The sequence below is a fragment of the Oryx dammah genome, unplaced genomic scaffold (assembly GCF_014754425.2).
Source record: "Oryx dammah isolate SB20612 unplaced genomic scaffold, SCBI_Odam_1.1 HiC_scaffold_27, whole genome shotgun sequence".
NCBI classification, from domain to species: Eukaryota; Metazoa; Chordata; class Mammalia; order Artiodactyla; family Bovidae; genus Oryx; species Oryx dammah.
Window position 1 is genome coordinate 28425982 of NW_024070211.1, and position 21614 is coordinate 28447595.

The window sequence follows — 21614 nt, forward strand, 5'->3', positions numbered from 1 at the left end:
AGAGTTGGACACGACTGAGTGACTGAACTGAACTGAACTATGTTTTTTATCTTATTTATTTATTTATTTATTTTTGTATTTTGGAAAAGTTTTACTGAAAAGCAAGAGAGTAAAGTGATCAATTTTGAACTTTAGAAAGCTCACTCCCAAGCTTATTGGGTGACAAGAATGGAAGCAAAAGTCTAGTTAGATGATTACTGCAATAGTCATGAAAGAGCACAGTGGTTGGGGAAGGACCATGAGCATGGAGAGAAGTGGGATGATGGGAGATATATTTTTCAGGCAGAAACCATAAGATTTTAATAGACCAGCCATGGAAGGGGGTGAAAGAAAGGTGAGGCAAGGCTAACAAAAAAAAGCCAGTATCTATCCAGTGTTTAGTACAATGGCTGTTCTAAGTCAGCCACGTGCGTGTAATTCTCTCAGTCTTCACAGCCACCTGGTACTACTGGCACCTTCATTTCACAGATCAGGAAACTTGGGAGTAGAGAGGTTAAACATCTTGCCCAAACTTATACCCCTAGTAGGTGGCATTTCTAAAACTGGAGTCCAAGCACATATGTGTAACCATTCCTGCTCTTAAGGATGACAGTCAGTCAGTCAGTCAGTTCAGTAGCTCAGTTGTGTCCCACTCTGCAGCCCCATGGACTGTAGCCCGCCTGGCTTCCCTGTCCATCACCAACTCCTGGAGCATACTCAAACTCATGTCTATCACGTGGGTGATGCCATCCAACCATCTAATCCTTTGTCATCCCCCTCTCCTCCCACCTTCAATCTTTCCCAGCATCAGGGTCTTTTCCAGTGAGTCAGTTCTTTGCATCAGGTGGCCAAAGTACTGGAGTTTCAGCTTCAGCATCAGTCCTTCCAATGAATATCCACAACTGATTTCCTTTAAGATCTACTGGATGGATCTCCTTGCAGTCCAAGGGACTCTCAAGAGTCTTCTCCAACACCACAGTTTAAAAGCATCAATTCTTCGGTGCTCAGTTTTATAGTCCAACTCTCACATGCATACATGACTACTGGAAAAACCATAGCTTTGACTAGACGGACCTTTGTTGGTCAAGTAATGTCTCTGCCTTTTAATACGCTGTCTAGGTTGGTCATAGCTCTTCTTCCAAGGAGCAAGCGTCTTTTAATTTCATGGCTGCAGTCATCATCTGCAGTGATTTTGGAGCCCCCCAAAATAAAGTCTCTCACTGTTTCCATTTTTCCCCCATCCATTTGCCATGAAGTCATGGGGCCGGATGCCATGATCTTAGTGACAGAGGAACCATTAATTGAGATGCGAAAGAGGACACATTCTATTCACTTTTATGCTTCACATCTTAAGGTTTATACTACAGGACTCACTTATCCTTCCTGGTCCCCACCCAACGGGAGCCCTTCTCGCCAACCCTGAGACTGGGTGATAGAGGCGGTGGCCCTTGGGGAGAAGAATATGTCAAGTTGAGGCCAAGTGAGAATTCTAAAGAGGCACCTACTGTTGGGTGTAGGAGGGCTGGGGTGAGTAGGAGCCCGACGAAGACTGCGCTTTTACGCCACGAATGACGCAAATCGACGCCAGAGCCGGGGGTGGGGATGTCGTCACCAGCCGCCTGGGGTTGGCAGAGTTGCGGCGAGAGGGGCGTGTAGACCCCGCCTCGGTGGGTGGGGAGTGGCAGGCCCCGCCTCGGCCCCGCTGGCAGGCTCGGGCCGGCGTCGCTGCGGTTCTGGCTGCCAGGCTGGAGAGCCGAGCCAGGAAGGATGCGGCTCCCGGGGCGGCCTGGGGGTCCCGGGGGATCTGGGGGTCTCCGGGTGCTACTCTGTCTGCTGTTGCTGGGCAGCCGCCCGGGAGGCTGCAACGCCATTAGTGCCCACGGTCAGGAGGAAATGGGGGGTGGGGGAGGGTGCCGAGAGCAGAACTCGGTGGGGTGTGCTGGGGGTGTGGAGGGGAGGGAACGGGAAGTATCGCGAAGGTCAGAACCTCGGCTGGAAGGTGTATGTGGAGTGGGGAGGGGGAGGCCCGGTGAGCGGAGAGAGAAGAGAGGGCGTCTGCGAGGAAAGGGGCGTAGGCCTGGAGGTGGGGCTGGGAACCCGGGGGCGGGACCTAAGAGAAGAGGGCTCAGGGCAAGTTTGGGGTTTGGGGAGAAGGAATGGGGGTGCGTGTGGACAGAGAGACCTAGAGACGGGATACAAGAGAAGGAAGTGTCCCGAGGCGCCAAAAAGTGGCGGCGCTGAGGGGTGGAGGAGGGGAAGGAAAGAGAGAGAACCCTGGTTTCCAGGCAGTAGAAGTCGGGCCCACGAGCTCCGGGGTCCCAGATTTCCGTAGAGGATCAGGCCAAGGGAGGGGCCAGGGTTTCTCTCCTAGAGAAAGGCAGATCGCTGTAATCTGATCTCCTATAAGAAGCAGACGGCTGGGGAAGGGGGCCAAAGAGGGTGAAGAGGGAGGGGTCGTCTCCCGCCCCCTCCCCACAGCCAGGCCTGGTGCTGACTCACATCTGAGCGGACGGAGACAGTCAGCGCTGACTCATGAGCAGGGGGAGGGTGGGGGCCAGGGGCGTGTGGGGGAAGGGGCGCAAGCTAGCAATCTGACGCCCTCCTTCCCCATCGGGCTTGAAGGCCAGGGCAAGGTACTTCCTGTGGCGCTGCGGGTTGGTTAGGGTGGAAGATGAAGGCTGGAATGGCGGAGAGGTCAGGTCTTTTGAAGGCTCCTCACCCGGTCGCCCTTCCCTCCCCTATAACTGCTTCCAGGCAAACCCTGAGGCGCCGGGCTCAGAGCTTCAGCACCGCGAACAGCGCCAACAGCTCTAGGGCCACGGACTTAGAGGGACAGTGTGGAGAGCACTGCCTTAGAGCCATCCCACCCTTTCCCATGCGAAGCGGAAGTGTGCTAGGGTTCCCATCTCTTCTGAGTCCCAGGCCATCATAAGATACTTTTGGAGATATGGGAAGGAAAATCCATTTTCCCTCTGAACTTGGACATAAAGTACCCCGCAGTAATTCTATCAGAGTAGAAGTTTATGATTCTCCACCATCACCATCCCCATGCACCTGAAGGGCTTCTTCTCCCCATTACTTAGTTAAACAAACTGAGGCTTTTAGGGAAAGAATCCAAACTTGCAGATCTTTGAAATCCAAAGCCAGATCCCCCTCTTAGGAAGAGGAGGCCTCTTCCCTCCTCTCCTCCCAGCTTAAAGCCTTCCTTAGAATGGACGACTGGATCCCATCTGCTTCCCCCTTCCCTAGCCTGTTCATCCATCTGACCACTGTATGCCTGGGGGTATCTGAGCCTCTCTGCTCACCTGTTCTCTACAGGCTGTCTGTTTGACCGCAGACTCTGCTCTCATCTTGAAGTCTGTATTCAGGGTGAGTGAAACCAAACATAGGACTTACAAGTCGGTGGGGGTGGGCAGGGTACACAATGAGAAAGTAGTGTGTGTGTGTGTGTGTGTGTGTGTGTTGGGGGGGGTGGGTGCCTGGAGGTCAGAAAGGGAATTGCACTTGGAGAGAAGGGGGGATGACCTGGAGGAGCAAAGCCCTCTGAAGCCAAGAGAGGAGATAGAGACAGAGCTCTCTATTTGCAACCTGGGCTTTGGAAGGCCTCTTGTCCAAGCCCCCTGCTAACACCACTTTTGTGTTCTTAGATGGCTTGTTTGGACAGTGCCAGGTGGGAGTGGGGCAAGCCCGGCCCCTTTTGCAAGTCACATCCCCAGTTCTTCAACGCTTACAAGGTGTGCTCCGGCAGCTCATGTCCCAAGGTGAGGCCTAGAGGCGCTGGAGGAGAGAGGCTGTAACTTGGTTAGATGAAATGGGGAAGGGAGGGACCACCTGACTTTAGGTTTTCTCTCATGGAACGTTCTTATCACACCCACTGTGGAGCCTCAGCTTCCCAGACCCTACTGGAGACAGGAGTGGGAGTAGAATCCTAGGGATATGCTGTTCACACTTAGACTCTCTGGAGGAATCCAGAGGGGGCTTCTGGAAGAAGCCACTGGAAGAGGCCAGCATTCATCTCTTTGAGATCAGCCCACTCTCTGGAACTGACTGAGTATTCCAGAGCTGTGAATCCTGGGGTCTTCAGCCAGGAGAACACCCCACTCATTCAATTCATTTATTCAAATAAATTCATTCATTTATTGGGTACTTCTATGTGGCAAACATAGTTTAAGGTGCTTAAGATTTATCAAGGGGTGAAATGAAGATCTCTGCCTTCTGGGGTTTATATTCAGGAGATGAAGGGAGGTGCTACATTATATAAATTAGAAAATATTCATATGTTAGAAGGGGATAAGTGCCATGGAAAAAAACAATTACAGCAGAATAAAGGGATCAGAAATGGTGAGGTAGGAAGCCATACTATTAAAATGAGTGGTCAAGATAGATCTTAGTGAGGCTATGAAATTTGAATAAATACATCAAGGAGGTGGGGATGTTTTCCAGAAGGTTATCTTAGGAAAGAGTATTTTGGTTGGCCAAGGATCTGGAACAAAAGCCCTAAGCATGAGTTTGAGGAGCACCATGGAAAACACCTCTACAGAAGGCTATAGAGGAGTGATGGAGAGGCAGAGCAGAAGACACAGTCAGGTAGGTAATGATGTTCTAAGATTTTACAGGAGAATGTGTGGACTCTGACTATACTCTGAGTAAAAGAGGAAACCATCACAAGGTTTGAGCATAGGGGTGCTTGATATCACTTCTACTTTAAAAGGATCACTCTTGCTGCTGTGTTGAGAATAGAATGTAGGGAATCAATGGTATAAACAGAAACACTAGACATTAAAATATTAACTATGCAGAAGTATAAACTTGGGGAAGGGGGGCTCAGTTTTGATTATACTGAGTTCAAGATGTCCCCTCAATTAGAATAGAAAGTTGAGTGTATAAAATTGGGTTTTGAAAGAGAGAGAGAAGTCTGAAGTAGAGATATAAATTTGGAATTCTTTGGTGTATAGATGGTAATTAAACCCATGAGGTGGATGAAATAGTCAAGGGATTGAGTCAATATGAAGAAAAACCCTAAAGAATTCCATTAAGAGGACCAGGAGAAGGAGTGGGATCAACAAGGGAGGCTGAGAAGGGAGAGCCAATGGGGCAGAAGGAGAAACAGGAGTGTTTGGTGTCCTAGAAGCTAAGTGAGAGTGTATCAAGGGGGAAGGAGTGAGCAACAGTGTCAACTGATAGTGGTAGCTCGAGTAAGATGAGATCTGAGAACTCATCCTAGATTTAGATATGCAGGACCCACTAGTGATCTTGATGATAGTTTTAGTAGACTAGTTGGGGGGGGGGGCGGGGAAATCCTGAAAAGAGTGAGTAAGAGGGAATGGAAGGAAAGGAAGTGGATACAGCCAGCAGAGATAACACTTTCAAAGAGTCTTGCTACAAACAAATGGGGTGATCGTTGGAGGGGAATGTGGGATTCAAGCAGTATTTTTATTATAACATGGGAAAAATTGCATTGTGTTTGTGTGTGAATGGGAATAATTCAGTAGACAACAGGAGAAAATGATGATTTAGGAAACAGGGGAGAATTGTGGGGAAGATGTTCTTGAGTAGTAGCAGGGGATGAAATCTAGTGCCCAAGTGGAGGATTGGCCTTTTATAGAAACACAGATAGTTCATCTAATGTTAACAGGCAAAAAAGCAGGTGTAGATCCCATGATATGAGTTAGAAGCAGTATGAGTATTAATCCAGAAGCGAGCAAGAAGGAATGAGAGTAGGTGGGACTGGAGAGTGGGAGGTTATCCTTTTAGAATAGATGACTGACTTTTCTTGCAAGCAGAGTTCATGGAGGGAAATGGTCAAACAGGAGATCTGCCTTCAGGATAAGATGATGTTGATGAAGGCTTAAAACAGCTGTATGATGCTTTGGAGGTTTCCAAGCATTTTCAAGTCCCTGATTGCATTTAATCTTTACTATAGACCCATAAAGTGTATGTTATTCCCACTTAAACCACCACCACCACCACAAATAAAGAAAACTGAGGTTCAGGTTCAATAAAAATAAGATGAATAATAATATTGACGATGATAATAACAATAGCATTTATTGAATACTCATGTGTCAGGTACTATTCTAACCACTTTATACTGTGTTTTAATATCACAACAATTTTAGGAGGTATAAACCCCCATTTTCCAGATGAGAGAACTAAGGCTCACAGAGGTTCAGCTAAGGACATACAGTTAGTAAGTGGCAGAGGATTTAAACCCAGTCTCACCGGAGGCAGTCTCACTTCCAGATCAGCACCTGGGGGCGGGGCGGGGGGGGCAGAAAGGACAACTCAGATCACCCACCAGGTCCCTGGACCCCCTCCACTGCTCCCGGGCTCTGCCGAGTTCAGTACACTGCAGGGTAGAGGGTGCAGTTGTGATCTGCGCTGGCCCTTGTTACTGAGCCCTCAGACTGCCCCAAGCCTGAGGGACAATCTCCATCGCACTCTTTTCTCTCCCTGGAAGGACTGTCCTGGCATGATGACCTCACCCAGTATGTGATCTCCCAGGAGATGGAGCGTATCCCCAGACTTCGCCCCCCAGAGCCTCATCTAAGGGACAGGTAGGCATCATTTGTCATCAGCTCTAGCATTGCAAGGCTTGTGCATCTGTGGTCCTCCTGATGGAGAGAGGAAAATATGTACAGAGACCAGCAGGCTGGGGCATGGGTGAAAGAGGCTCTGGAGTGGTCATTTGATATGCCCAACATGAGCTGAGCTCATCCCTGGGGATCTAGCAAAACAAGAGCATTCAAAACTGGGGGAATTTTTTTTTTTTTTTGCCGGATAAAGTCTTTTCTTAAAATTGTTATTATAGCATAGTTGATTCACAATGTTAAAGACTGCTTTGAAACATTTGGACATTTGGTATTTTAAAAGAAGCATCAAAGAAGTCATCATGGAACAGATTAGAATTTTGTCAGACTGAGGCTGTTTAATGTTCAGTTTTATTACTGCATGGTAGGAGGCACCATCTTCCTATTGTGGTTAGGGGCTCTGAAGGCATCATTCAGGCCCTGTAAAGCAAAGGAAAGTAAATGAGGGCTTGGGGCTCAGAGGATGATACCAGCTGAAGAAGGCAGAGTGGGGTAGGGCGGGACACGGCATTGAATGTTTGGATGTGTACTTGGGGACATGCACACAGGGGCAACGGGGCAAGTTGCAGCCACAGTTCATCTAGAGCAGTTCCCAGCTCCCTTCCCCTGCTCCCCACTCTCCCCTTTTCTGTCCTTAGCCTCATGCTTCATCAGCTCTGCTGCTGTGTTTCAGGGACCCAGGCACGCTTACCAGGGAGGTGATGACCTCCACCCAGGCGTAGACCTCTGGCCCTTCTCCATGCTACTGTCTCCTCTCCTGAGGCTACCTCATCTCTTGAGAGATCAGGTTTACTTTAGGCTAAGCCTGCCTGGCCCCCAGCATCTCTGCCTCATAAATTCTGTACACCATTGCCCCACACAACCAACATGCGCACACACAGACATGCGCGCACACACACACACACCCCCCCCACACACTTTGCTTTCCTCCTCAGATCTGGCTTGGTGCCCAGGAGACCTGGTCCCGCTGGGGAGCTGCTTTTACAGGGCATCCCCACTGGCTCCGCCCCAGCTCCGCAGCATCGGCTTCCTCGACCTTCAGTAGGTGGGGGCGGAGCTGGGGCGGGCTCCCCACTGTCCCCTTTGCAGGCTGAGCTGCTGCCCCCTCTCTTGGAGCATCTGCTGCTGCCCCCACAGCCCCCGCATCCTGCCCTGAGTTATGAACCTGCCCTGCTGCAGCCCTACCTGTTCCATCAGGTGAGCTCTAGACACTGGTCCCCTCTCAGCCCCAGTCCCCATGCTGACATCTGCTCTTATCCCAATCTCTGGTTTCCCACAGTTTGGCTCCCGCGATGGCTCCCGGGGCTCAGAGAGCTCCCCAGGCATGGTCAGTGTTGACCCCCTGCCCAAGGCTGAAGCCCCTGCCTTCCTCAGCCAAACTGCTTCCAAGAGCATGTTTGGGGCTCACCCTGGCCACTCCTATGGGGACCCTCCAGGGCCTCCACCTGCTCAGCTTTTCCAGGAGTCAGAGCTGTTCTACCTGGCCCAGGAGTCACAAGTGCCCAGCAGGGCCAGGGCACCAAGGCTGCCAGAGCCAGGGGGCAGCAGCCGGGCAGGGGACTCCTCGGAGGGCTATGAGGAGGAAGGACTAGAGGGTCGTGAGGAGAAGTCTCCCGCCCCAGCAGAGCAGCCAGGTAACCGTGGTCTCAGCATCCACTCCATGCCTATGGGGCTGCTTTCTTGGGGAGGCAGGGATGAGGGGGGTCTGTGCTGACTATGAACACACTTGTTAATTTGTCCTTAAAGTCATCTGTACACTCAACTAATGCCTATTGACTGCCTGCTCTCTGCCAGGCATAAGTAGGCACTGGGGATACAGTAGCGGTTGGAGCTGACATGTCTTCTCCAGCTAGGGAATTGAGGAGTCCCTACTGGGCCTGAAGTTTGGTCTTGGCACCTGAAGGGCTTTCCCCCAAAGTGTGGACATGGACGGGAAGGGGAGGGCATCAGTGTCCTGGTGTTTGAGAAGTTCCTAAATGTGGGGGTCCCCTCCCACCTGCAAACTCATCCCATAAGTTCATCCCGGCACTAGTCCTGAGCTCCATGTTTGGCTCCCAGCAGATGCGACTTTGCAGAGAGTGGCCGCTGTGCTGGCAGGCTATGGCGTGGAGCTGCGTCAGCTGACCCCGGAGCAGCTCTCTACCCTCTCGACCCTGCTGCAGCTGCTGCACAAGGGTGCCAGGCGAAATCTGGGTGAGTGTCGGGGCAGAGAGACTGGCAGCCCCGCAGAGACCTCTTGCCCCACTTCTCAAGGCCACAAGAAACAGTCTAGAGGGGAAGGGCCAAGCTTAGGGTAGGGAACTGGTTTGAGACACGGAGTCATTGACAGCCACAGTCAGGAAGCAAGGGGTGAGGTGGTGAGCTGAAGAGTTAGAGCAGGAAAGGACTGGGAGATGGAAGGTAATGGGAAAAGAAGCCAATGAGGGTATGAGCTGGGGATCTGGAGGCACTGGAAAGGTTAGGCAGAAGATGCTGAGGACCTAAGGTCATTGCCAAGAAGCCACTAATTGACAGGTAAGAGAGGACTGTGCAAAGAATAGCTTTGAAGGATGTGGCCCAAAATAGGGAGGAGTTGATCAAGCAATGGTTGCTCAGAAGGTAAAGAGTCTGCCTGCAATGTGGGAGACCCGGGTTCCATCCCTGGGTCGGGAAGATCCCCTGCAGAAGGAAATGGCAATCCCACTCCAGTATTCTTGCCTGGAAAATCCCACGGGTGGAGGAGCCTGGTGGGCTACGGTCCGTGGGGTCACAAAGAATCGAATACGACTGAAGTGACTGAGCGTGCATGCATGAAGCAGAAGGGACTCCCCAGGTGGCGCTGGTGGTAAAGAACCTGCCTACCAATTCAGGAGACATAAGAGACATGGGTTTGATCTCTGGGTTGGGAAGATCTCCTAGAGGAGGGCATGGCATCCCGCTCCAGAATCCCGTGGATAGAGGAGCCTGGCGAGATACAGTTCATGGGGTCACAAAGAGGTGAATACCACTGAAGTAACTGAGCCCATGGTGCAGAAGCCCAGAAGCATGGGGCTTCCCAGCTGGTACCATGGTAAAGAATCCACCTGCCAATGCAGGAGAAACAAAAGAAGTGGGTTCATCCCTGGGTCAGGAAGATACCCTGGAGAAAGGCATGGAAATCCAGTCCAGTATTCTTGCTTGGAGCATCCCATGGACAGAGGAGCCTGGTAGGCTACAGTCCCTGCAGTCACAAAGAGTCAGACACGACTGAGGGATTAACACACACAGAGGCATGTTAGGATGAACTCAACAACAGCCTTGATTACTGACTGCGGGGAGAGCCCATAGCAGATGTCACAGACTCAGAGCTACCAGCCCTTTCTCCTGCCTGCGTTGTGTGGACCTTGGCCTTGGCCCTTTGCCCAGAGTCCTGTTTTTCCTGTCTCTACAGGAGGGGTTGTAAACGTTGGAGCTGACATCAAGCAAGTGAGTTTGCAACACCTCCCAGACCCGTAAGGCAGCAAAAACCCTTAGCTGAAATCTAAATCTCAGGCTCAGGTCGCAGAATCTGTATTCTCTGACCCTTCAACAGAGGCCCAGAGGCTGCAAGTCATTGTTTAAAGTCTCACCTCAGGCTGAAGGCAGAGCTGGGACCAGAAGTGAGAATTCTTGATTCAGTGCTTTTTTTCACTGCAGTCGTGTCAGACCACACTTTTGAAAAGAGATCCTTAGGCAAAGGGAGGGAAGGGAGTAGGCAGACTCCTGATTGCCCTACGGCTTGAGGCGCTCTGTCTGTTTCACACGTTGGATTTCTAAGATTGTGTGGCTAAACAAAAGTCAAAAAAACACTGCCTGTCTGTTCATCATCTCCCCTAACTCCAGCTTTCCTCACTCTGGAGTTTCTCCCCACTCCAGCCCCATCCTGTCGATTATTACTTATCATGAATAGTCACTCATTCAGCCCTTTATTCATTCATTCATTCATCCACTTGGCTCACTTTCCTGGATGCCCTCTCGGTACCCAATGCTGACCTGGGTCTGGGGATAGAAAGAGAATCAAGTCATAAGCACCCCTATGGGAGCTCAGGGTCCAGACTGTAGACCCCCTTTCCTTAACCCCTTCACTGTTAGACACCTTACCTCTAGCCTCTCTTCTAAACAGACAATGGAGGAGCAGGTTCAGGGCGTAGACCCAGCAGAGCCTCCGCCCCCCATGCCCTCCCTGCCTGGATCCCCCATGGGTGGTTCCACCTCCACTAAAGCCCAGAAGGAGCTGAGCGCTGGATCCTCTGAGCCCCTCAAAGCTGCCGGCCCCCCCGCCACACCAGTCCTGGTAGAGAAGAAAAGCCCGCTGGGCCAGAGCCAGCCCACTGTGGCAGGGCAGCCCTCCACTCGGCCATCAGCAGAGGAATACGGCTACATTGTCACCGACCAGAAGTAAGGGCTCCCGAGTGGGGCAGCCTCTTGGTCCCTTGGGGGTTGGGCTGGCCTGCCTTGGGAGGCAGAGAGCAGAATTGCAGATGTGAAGTAGATGGGGGTGGAGGGGGGGGACTGCTCTGCACCCCTGGATGTCTTGGCACCCTTGGAGGGTGTTTCAAGAAAGTGGCCAAGAGGGTCCCCACTTTTCTTCCTCTACCGGCTCTGCAACTCCAGGCCCCTGAGTCTGGCTGCAGGAGTGAGGCTGCTGGAGATCCTGGCTGAGCACGTGCACATGTCCTCGGGCAGCTTCATCAACATCAGGTGGGGCTCTATCTGGCTGGGGCGGCAAGTAGCTTGAAGGGAGTGGGGCCTGAGGGGCTCAGGGAGGGAGGGGAAGACAAACTCCAGGTAAGGGGCCGAGGTCAGGTCACAGATGTTTCCAGCTGCATTGAAGTTACAGGCACACTTCGCCCTGCTGCTGGCTTGTCCAGTATCTTCCCTCCTGAAACACCCCCGTATGGCATGGGTTTCAGCCCCATCCTCTAATAGGGATAGGACCAGAGCGGATCTCTCATTTTAAATCTGGGATCTGTGATGGGTGAGGCAGTAATATACCTCCTATTCATCAGTGTCGTGGGACCAGCCCTTACCTTCCGCATCCGGCACAATGAACAGAACCTGTCTTTGGCTGATGTGACCCAGCAAGCCGGTAAATACTTCTTGGCCCCAGCCCTAGTTGTATAGATCCAGACCGGTGGCTGATGCTCTCCTTGAAATATTCCCAGACCCAGGAATATTCCCAGACCCAGGGATGTGGGCCCGGCCTGCCACGGGGCATTGCATGGCATGGGGTGGAGACCATATGGGGGGCTGGAGAGGGTCTGACCTCCATCCTCCCTGCAGGGTTGGTGAAGTCTGAACTGGAAGCACAGACAGGGCTCCAGATCTTGCAGACAGGAGTGGGACAGGTATGAGATAACTGAAGAATCAGTCAAAGTCCCCGCTGGCTGATGCTGCCCACCAGAAATGAAGGCAGTCTTGGCAGAACAGGAGCTGAAATACACCACCTTTGCTGAAGCTGCCCTCCTCCATGCAGTTTTCTTTTCGACCAGCAGATGGCCCCAGTGGCCCCAGCTCCCTGCAGGATCAGCCTTCTATAGGCAGCCAGCTCACCTGGAAGAACTACCTGAGATGGCCCAGCCGTCCATAGATATGCTAGAGCAAAGTCTCAAATTCCAAGGGAAAACGTTACACAGAAAGGACTTTGAACTCAAAATATGCTTCTATTATGCATCCAACACTGATGCCTCATGTTCTACTGTTTGACTCCCTGGGTCTCTATACTTCTCTACATCCATTTTTTAATGTAAAAACTCCTAGGGAGAGTCACCCACTAAGTCTCTGGCAGTACAGTGTGGTTGAGTTGGTCCCATGGGGATTGAGAAAGCAGGATCTTGGGTCTGTGTGAGTCCCTCTGCCTGTACCACCATGTCCCTGCCTCTCAGCTTTTTCCCAGGAGATATCCTAGCAGGGAGTGGGGTGTGGGACAGGGTGAGGAGCAGCTCCTAAGTCTCCCCCACCACCACTGCCCACCTTGATTCTAACCTTGTTCCCACAGAGGGAGGAGGCAGCCGCCATCCTTCCCCGACCGGCCCACAGCACTTCTCCCATGCGGTCCGTGCTCCTTACTCTGGTGGCCCTGGCGGGCGTGGCTGGGCTGCTCGTGGCCCTGGCAGTGGCTCTGTGTGTGCGGCAGCATGCACGACAGCAGGACAAGGAGCGCCTGGCTGCCCTGGGACCCGAGGGGGCCCATGGTGACACTACCTTTGAGTACCAGGTGTGCAGCCCCAGAAGCTTGTTGATGAAAGGGAGTGGAAGGGGCTCAGGAGTCTGGGTCTCATGTAAGATGAGGGCAGGGAGTTGGGTATCCAGGCACGGGCTGGAGAAGCCCCAGAAGGGGTGTCGTGGAGGCATTTTGAATGGATGGGAATTGAGAACAGGTGGTTCCTGGTTCCCCAGTGGTTCCCCAGTACCACCATTCAGGGGGTTCTGGATTCTACTCTGTAATATCTGAGGTTGTCATGGGCCACACCCAAGCAGAACAGCCCTGGAAAGGATGAGACCCAGGGCAGAAGACCCCACCCCAGAGGAGACAGGTTTCATTCAAAAGCAATCCAGGACCATCCTAAGGACTCTGTTGAATTGAGTCCAGAACTCTGTTGAAAAGGCTTCAGGAGAACATGGATCCTGCCCTGTCTTTCTTCTGCAGGATCTATGCCGCCAGCATATGGCTACAAAGTCCCTGTTCAACCGGGCGGAGGGTCCACCTGAGCCTTCTCGGGTGAGCAGCGTGTCCTCACAGTTCAGCGACGCCGCCCAGGCCAGCCCCAGCTCCCACAGCAGCACCCCGTCCTGGTGTGAGGAGCCCGCCCAAGCCAACATGGACATCTCCACGGGACACATGATTCTGGTCAGGATGGGACATGGGCCCAGAGGCGGGGAGGGGACCAGCTGGTGGGAGGGGCAGGGCTGGCAGTGGGGGCCGGCGCCAGGCTGTGGTGTCCCTGCAGGCCTACATGGAGGACCACCTTCGGAACAGGGACCGCCTGGCCAAGGAGTGGCAGGCCCTGTGTGCCTACCAGGCGGAGCCCAACACCTGTGCCACCGCCCAGGGCGAGGGCAACATCAAAAAGAACCGCCACCCTGACTTCCTTCCCTGTGAGTGAGTCCTGCTGGCCCAGCCTTCTGTCTGCTGGGAGTCCGGAGGGCTTGGGGTAGGGGCTGGGCTCCTGGCTCAGGCTGAGTGGCAGAGGTGCCAGGACCCTAGTGACCGGAGGGGTTTCTGGGGTGGGGTGTGGGGTCTGTGCAGATGACCATGCTCGCATCAAGCTGAAGGTGGAGAGCAGCCCTTCTCGGAGCGATTACATCAATGCCAGCCCCATTGTGAGTGGCTCCTATCTCCTCCCCCATTTTCATCCTGCCCCCATAGACTCCATTTCCCGCTCCACAAGGCCCTGGAATTGTGGGCCTGATATCCGGCATGGAAACGGGAGTTCTGAGGCTCCCCCAGACCTTAGCCTGCTCCCTTTGACCAGACCTCTCCGTAATGGCATTTCCTATTCTGGTTCATGATGTATTTTCCCTGCCCCCAGATTGAGCACGACCCTCGGATGCCAGCCTACATAGCTACACAGGGCCCGCTGTCGCATACCATTGCAGACTTCTGGCAGGTGGGCTTTTGGAGGGAGGTGTCTCCAGGGACCGGGGTCCCTTGTGGGCAGCCAGGGGCAGCCAGGGCCAGCCAGTTCCCAGGGAGGTTGGAGTGGCGCTTACCTGGGTGCTAGACATCACCTGTCCCTAGATGGTGTGGGAGAGTGGCTGCACTGTCATCGTCATGCTGACCCCGCTGGTGGAGGATGGTGTCAAGCAGTGTGATCGCTACTGGCCGGACGAGGGCTCCTCCCTTTACCACGTATATGAGGTCAGCAAACCCCATGGCCAGGAGACAGTGGGGGTGGGGACAGTGGGCGGTCCACAATTCATGCATGTGCAACTGTATGTATATAAACATCCATGTGTTACACATATTCACACATGCTGTGCCATGCTGTGCTTACTCACTCAGTCCTGTCCAACTCTTTGAGACCCCATGGACTGTAGCCTGCCAGGCTCCTCTGTCCTGGGGATTCTCCAGGCAAGAATACTGGAGTGGGTTGCCATGTGCTTCTCCAGGGAATCTTCCCAACCCAAGAATTGAACCCAGGTCTCCTGAGTTGCAGGTGGATTCTTTATTGTCTGAGCCACCAGGAAAGCATTCACATACATATATATATGCATATACATGTGTGTATGTGTGTGTCCAGTCTAGGGCTGAAAAGCACTTGTAAGGACCTGTGATGAAAGGTACAGATATAAAACTATAAAGCCACTGAAACTAAGGTAAGAAGCTAAGAGCCAGGAGTACAGTTTTGAGACAAGGAAGATAAGTATACTTGAAGACCAAGACTTAGTCCTACTTTTATTGAGTCTAGTTTAGATCTGAGTTTCCTGGAAGCCAAAGCAAAGAAAAAAAGCTGCCAATCACACATGTTGCTTATGAAAAATAGAAAAACCCTGCCCTGGCGGGGTCTGGGCAGAGACAAAGTAGGGGAAGGAGAAACATTCCTGACCAATGGGATCCCCCATCAAACAGATGTTATTTGCACAACAGAAGCTTCTTATCTCTAAATGAGCTCTGGATAACAAATTTTCAGCATTAGATGAGCATACAATACTTTTTCTTTTTAAGCTTTAAAAATTGGTCCTGCTTGGGGTTAAAGAAAAAAATCAAATGAAAATACAGAATTTTATCGAAGTTTATGGTGTGTGTGTAGCACAGACACTGTGCTAGTCTTTGCGAAAAAGAGGAAGGAGAAACTGATTCCAGGAAGCACACAGGACTTCCCGGAGCGTCCAGTGGTTAAGAATCCGAGCTGCCACTGCAGGGGGCACGGGTTCGATCCCTGGTCGGGGAGCTAGGCTCCTGCCGTGTCTAGATGGAGAAGCCGCCAGTCGTCCTGAGCAGTCCATAAGTGACACAGATGGCTAGGGTTCCTGGGGACGGTTGAGTGAGCTTCTTGACTGGCCTGGGAGGCCGGGAGGATTTGGAGAGGCCCTGCCGCGCTCAGGCCTGCGCCCCCACCCTCGCAGGTGAACCTGGTGTCGGAGCACATCTGGTGCGAGGACTTCCTAGTGCGGAGCTTCTACCTGAAGAACGTGCAGACCCAGGAGACGCGCACTCTCACGCAGTTCCACTTCCTCAGCTGGCCGGCAGAGGGCACCCCGGCCTCCACCCGGCCTCTCCTGGACTTCCGCAGGTGAGCGGGCACCCCTGGGCGGTGGGGCGGCCCGAGGAACGCTGCCAGAAGCCCGGGCGAGAGCAGCCCAGGAGCAAGGGGGCCGGGAGCCGCGCTCTGGCGCCTCCCCGCAGCCTATCATCTCCTCCTGGGGCCCCCCGGTCAGGAGAGGCAGGCCCTCTCGCCCGACCTGGAGCCTCAGCTTCTGGTCCGCTGGTGCCCCCTTCTAGACACCCCCAAACCAGGACTGACTCTGACCTCCTGGCATCCCCTTCTGGACACCACCCCCCAAACCAGGACTGACGCCCTGTCTCGCTGTGCCCATCCGTCCACTGCTGTGGTCCAGCTCCTGACTGCTCGCGCTCTCTGCTGGCTGGCTGCCTCTTCCCTCTTTCTTGGCCTCTTTTCCTATCTCCCACTCTTTCTCCGTAACCTTCTTCTCCCTCCGCCCCCCATACCCTGAAAGGCTCATCTTGTTTGTAGCCGCCTCCCTCTCTCCTCTCCTCCTCCTTGGTCCTTGCCGTCTATTTCCTCCTGTCCTGTGTTTCCTGGTGCTCAGTCTCTAAGTCTGCTGTCCCCTTGCTTTCTCTCACTAACCCCTGCCTTCCCCCTTCTTTACCCTCTGTGTCTCTTTGCCTCTATTTTTATTTCTTTCCCTCTTTCCCTCCCTTCCTTCCCACTTTTCTCTCCTCCACCCTCCCTCTCCCCCTCAGCTCTCTCCCCATCGCTCTCACAGTCTGTCTCACTCCCCCACTCCATCCACACTTCCCCCCTCTTCACCTCTCCCTGTTCCATCTCTCAGCTGTTTCCTCCACCTCCCTCCCATCTCTGCCTATTTACTCTGCCTCTCTTTGTCTCTCTATCCCCCCTCCTCTCTCTCTTTCTCTACATGTCTCTGTCTCTCCGTTGCTCTGTCTGTCTCCCCTCTCTGTCTCCTCCCTCTTCTCTCTCTCGCACGGCTGCCAGCGTCATTTTTGTGATCTGCAGCTAGTATTCTCACTCCAGTTGCATAGTCACAAAAGTGATCACTGGCAGGTGTGGCCGCTGCATGGATGGGACATGAGGACGTGTGGCCCAGGGACCACCCTGAAGGGCGCTGGGAGAGCTGGGGCTGGGGAGATTCAGGGAAGGGACAAATACTATCAAAGGGAATGGGGGTGATCTCTGGACTCTTGGGGACTCATAGAACCAGGTGGGGGCTGGGACAGGAAACCAACAGGGGGACTTGCCCTCTTCAGATGCTAAAACCATGTCCAGGCCTCCAGAGTCCCCTGCCTTCCCTCCACAGATAGGTGGCTGAGAAGCCTGCTGCCATGGCAGGGACCTCACCCACACTGCAGCTTCCTTCTGCTTCTCTGCCCCTTGCCAGGCCAGTCTGAGGTCTCTAGGTGCTGGGCAGAAAGCAGAGGAACAGAACTGGGGTGGGAACCTGGGGGTAGTTTCTGAGCCTCAGGACAATGGTTTCTAACTGGGGTCCATGCAACCTGAGGTACAGGCTTCTTGAAGGTGCCATCAAGGGTATCAGGGGTATTTTTTGTTTTCCATATTTAAAAATCTTTATAAAATGAGTGCATGGACCTATTTTAAGACTGCACAGGTAAGCGAAAAGGTTATGTTTCTTTGCTTCAGGCTGGAATTATGTAAACTCAATTGGCTTAGACACCCAGAACAAATTAATTGCTGCTTAATAAATACTGATTTGGTGAAGGTCCATCAGAGGGAAGGCAAAATAAATTTTGAAGTCTTAGAAAATGACTCTGATCAAGTTCCTTGACCTCCATCTGTCTTCTTACCTGTGAAATGAGATTGATGACCCATACCTTAAGGGATTGTTACAAAAGTCAATAGCATGAAATCTATAAAATCTACTGTAAGTGCCAGGTACATAGCAAAAGTAAAAGTGAAAGTCGCTCAGTCGTGTCCGACTCTGTGCCCCCTGGATTATACAGTCCATGGGATTCTCCAGGCCAGAATACTGGAGTGGGTAGCCTTTCCCTTCTCCAAGGGATCTTCCCAACTCAGGGATAGAATCCAGGTCTCCTGCATTGCAGGTGGATTCTTTACTAACTGAGCCAGCAGGGAAGCCCAAAAATACTGGAGTAGGTAGCCTATCCCTTCTCCAGTGGATCTTCCTGACCCAGGAATTGAACTGGGGTCTCCTGCATTCCAGGTGGATTCTTACCAGCTGAGCTACCAGGGAAGCCCCAGCACATAGCAGAGGCTCTGTTAATTCTAAGTACTATTTGTTATCATTATTATTAACTGACTGGGAGCCACCGTGACAACTTCTGTTCAACCCCAGCCCTGATGTACCAGCCGATACGCTAAGGAATCATGTGGACTCCTAGAAAACCATTCAAAGTCACCTGGCTCTAGCAAGTCTGGGGGTACCAGACTGGGGAACCACTAAGTTCTAAGCTCCTCTGAAATGCTCTAATAACCCTTCAAAAGGTTCTCCCTCGCCGTTGTCCTTTGGGAGTATCAGGAGTCTGCAAGTGACTCTCAAATCAGGAATGTCATAAGGAACAAGGGCAGGTTAGACTGGGCCACGAGAGAGAGAGAACCCACCCGCTCCTTGTTGAGCTGTGGTCCAAGAAGCAGAGTCTGAGGTCCAGGTGGACCCACAGTCTGACTATGACCCAATCACAGAGCACCTGTGCTGGGGTAAGACTTACCCAGGGAGACAGTGGGCGGCAGCATATTCAGAGCTGAGGCGTTGTCATCCCCTCGCCAGAGGAACTCTGCACCCAGGGCTGCAACCAGACCTCACTGCTGGTGAGGACCACAGGAGCCCAGGTGGGGAGGGGAACACCCAGGGCAGAGCAATAGTGTGCTCTGACAGCCTTGAAGTCACCAGAACACCTATCCTCCCTGAACTTCAGGCAGGGGAGACTGTTAATATTATGACATATTATCTTTAATAGTGCCATCACTTAATGATCACCTACTGTGTGCCAGATTTATCACTTAGTCCTTTATATGGATTATCTCATAATCCATGTAATAACCCTAAGAAGGAGGTTACTATTACTATCATCCCCGTTTTACAGGTAAGAAAACTGAGGCTTGAAAGGTTTTTATCGGTTGATCTGATTTATCAGGTTTTATCTGATAAATCAGAGCTGATTTATCAGTTGTTCCAGGTGCATAGCCTAGGCCCATAGTGACAAGGCAAGCCCAATGCCCCCCACACCATCTTTGGTTCTTGGCCTCCAGCCACGACTCCTCCGTCCAGCCCTCTTCCCTCCTCGGCCCTGGGCAGGTGGAGAGGAAAGGAAGACAGGCCCACAGGTGTGTGTCTCAGCTCCCCTTCCCCTCTGCTGGTGCCCCTGGCCTCATGCCCATTTCTTGTTGCAGGAAGGTGAACAAGTGCTACCGGGGCCGCTCCTGCCCCATCATTGTGCACTGCAGGTGTGTATAGGATTGGAGGGGGGTGGGGGGTGGGGGCGGGCCAGACCCAAGCCAGAGGGCCCTGACGGGGGCACCTTCGCGGTTCCCACCCCCTCTCCGGTCCTGCTCTCCATGTGTATCTCCCAAGCACGCTGTTGGCCTGTCCCCTTGATACCAGCAAACAACAGCCCATGGGCTAAATTCAGCATACCATCTATTTTCTTAATGGCCCATGAGCTAAGAATGATGTTCCGATTTTTAAATAGTTGAAGGGAAAAAAAACACACGACAGAGGCTATATGTGGCCCACAAAGTTGAAAATATTTACCATCTTGCCATTTACGTAAGACGTTGGCTGAAGGAAAGCCTGGCCAGTGGCTGGAAATGGCTATTCCCATTCCTTCTCACTGCCTCCACCTCAGGGTGGAGCCAGGGCTCTCCTTTTCAGTTGGCTCACTGCCCAAGAGACACTCCAAGGCCCAATTCCCAGGACCCAGGAGCTATGACCCCATCCCTCATCCTCGGCTCACTCATGCCCTCCGACCCCGCAGCTAACCCTAACAGCTCCACCAGCGTCTCCACCCCACGCCTTCATGCCCCCTCCCCTCCCCCTTCTTGCTGGGTCCCCAGCTCAGCCTGTCACCATCTCCTCTGCAGTGACGGTGCGGGGAGGACGGGCACTTACATCCTCATCGACATGGTACTGAACCGCATGGCGAAAGGTGAGGCCCCTCCCCACCACGTCCCCAGCCCAGCCCCAGATTAGAGTCTCCCCAGCCCCTGGGGCCACAGGAGTTCGTGGAGGGCAGGTCACCACACCCCCAGGCTTTATCCAGTCCTCTGAGCCTCCCATCCCAAGATGCCCTAGGCTTTCTGGGTCCTACCCTCCTCTGGACACCCTCTGAGCATCTCTGTCCCCACACCCCTCCCCACCAGGAGTGAAGGAGATTGACATCGCTGCCACCCTGGAGCATGTCCGTGACCAGCGGCCTGGCCTTGTTCGCTCTAAGGTGACTTGTTTCTCTCTACACCCACCCTAGCCATGACCTTTCCCCAGGGGAAGTGGCAGGGGCCTGCCTCTCCCGCCTGCCTGCCTCCAAATCTCCCCCAGGAGGGCTCCCTCCTTCTCCCGCAAGTGACCGCCCCAAAGCCCCCCCAACCCATCCCAGGGCAGGAGCAGAGGCCGGGCCTCCCCACGACCTTTCTCCCTCTACCCTTCCCCAGGACCAGTTTGAGTTTGCCCTGACAGCTGTGGCGGAGGAGGTAAATGCCATCCTCAAGGCCTTGCCCCAGTGAGACCCCTGGGGCCCCTCGGTGGGCAGCCCAGCCTCCACTCCCTCCTTGCCTGCGTGAGCATCTATCTGTGCACTCGCTCTCACCGCCACACCCGCCAACTCGGCCCCTCCTGGGCATGTCCAGCCCTTCCAAGAGGAGCATGTAAGGAAGGGGAAGCAAGATGGGGCATACAGGAACCCCTGGTGTCCCCTGGGGTAGCTGGCAGCCGGTCAGAAGGAGAGGAAAGTCATGGGCACCAAATTCCACCCACAATCTCCTCCTGTCCAAGTTCCCTGACCCCCATTTCCTGCCACTCTAGATGCTCCCAATATATCCGTGTGGACGCCCTCTGCCCTCCAGTGTGGCTAGAATGGGGCAGAGGGGCCACCATGCCCAGATCGTCCTGCTCCCCTAGCCCCTGCTGCCCGCTGTCCTGCCTACACGACCCACACTGTGGCCCTTGCCCCTCCTGCCCCCTCCCGTCCCCTCCCCTCACCCTTCTGCCACGTGCCACTCAACTTGCTCCCCCTGGCACAAGAGAACATTTCTGGAAAAATCTACTTTTGTATCAATGTGAATAAAGTTAGTGTGTCGTGTGTGCAGCTGCAACCCAGACCTCCTATGCGTTTCTCTGCTCTGCTTCCAAGCTTCAGCCCCAGTCTCAGCCTGGAGCAGGCCCTGCTGCGTTTCAGGAGATGCAGACAATTATGGGAGAGCCAGGCGGTGGAGTCAGGCTCTCCAAGGCTTGCATGGAAGCAAATGACAATCGGGCAGTAGTTTTTTATGCTGTACTTCCTACATGTCTGATAGCCTCCAAGGTGCTTGACAACCATTAACTGTTTTAATCTTCAGGACATGCTACCAATTATTAGCCCTATTTTACAGACAGAGAGACTGCACAGAACTTGCCTGAGGTACCACAACTACTTAAGTGGTGGAATTGGGATTCCAACACAGGCACGCTTGGCCTCTTGGCTGCATCTCCTCTTGGTTCTAGGGCAGCAGCCTCGCACCTTTTGGCCTCAGGAATAATATACACCATGCAGGACGGAGGTTAGGACTAAATGAGGTGATACAGGCCAAGTGCTCACCACAGCTTAAGCAGAATTAGCTAAACGCTGGTAACGACTCACAGACTAGGCCTGTGAGATGTCACAATATTCATTCA

At 53.1% G+C, this 21614-nt stretch overlaps 1 protein-coding gene across 2 annotated transcripts; it reads left to right on the forward strand.

Annotated features, from left to right (window-relative positions):
- Nucleotides 1-1699: 1699 nt before the first annotated feature.
- Nucleotides 1700-21055, forward strand: PTPRN (protein tyrosine phosphatase receptor type N). 2 transcript variants are annotated; one of them, XM_040228270.1, is made up of 23 exons: nucleotides 1700-1861; nucleotides 3298-3348; nucleotides 3627-3740; nucleotides 6440-6536; nucleotides 7505-7766; nucleotides 7849-8203; nucleotides 8628-8762; nucleotides 9979-10013; nucleotides 10690-10964; nucleotides 11181-11267; nucleotides 11576-11655; nucleotides 11850-11914; nucleotides 12565-12783; nucleotides 13216-13416; nucleotides 13517-13664; nucleotides 13816-13889; nucleotides 14099-14176; nucleotides 14308-14427; nucleotides 15636-15802; nucleotides 19139-19192; nucleotides 19829-19893; nucleotides 20108-20181; nucleotides 20396-21055. In XM_040228270.1, exons 1-23 carry the CDS (start codon nucleotides 1747-1749, stop codon nucleotides 20465-20467), a joined length of 2943 nt encoding a protein of 980 aa, XP_040084204.1. In that variant the 5' UTR covers nucleotides 1700-1746; the 3' UTR covers nucleotides 20468-21055. The 2 variants fall into 2 exon arrangements, with proteins under 2 accessions (XP_040084204.1, XP_040084205.1); XM_040228271.1 differs by having other exon boundaries at nucleotides 1721-1861; nucleotides 8631-8762.
- The last annotated feature ends 559 nt before the right edge of the window (nucleotides 21056-21614 follow it).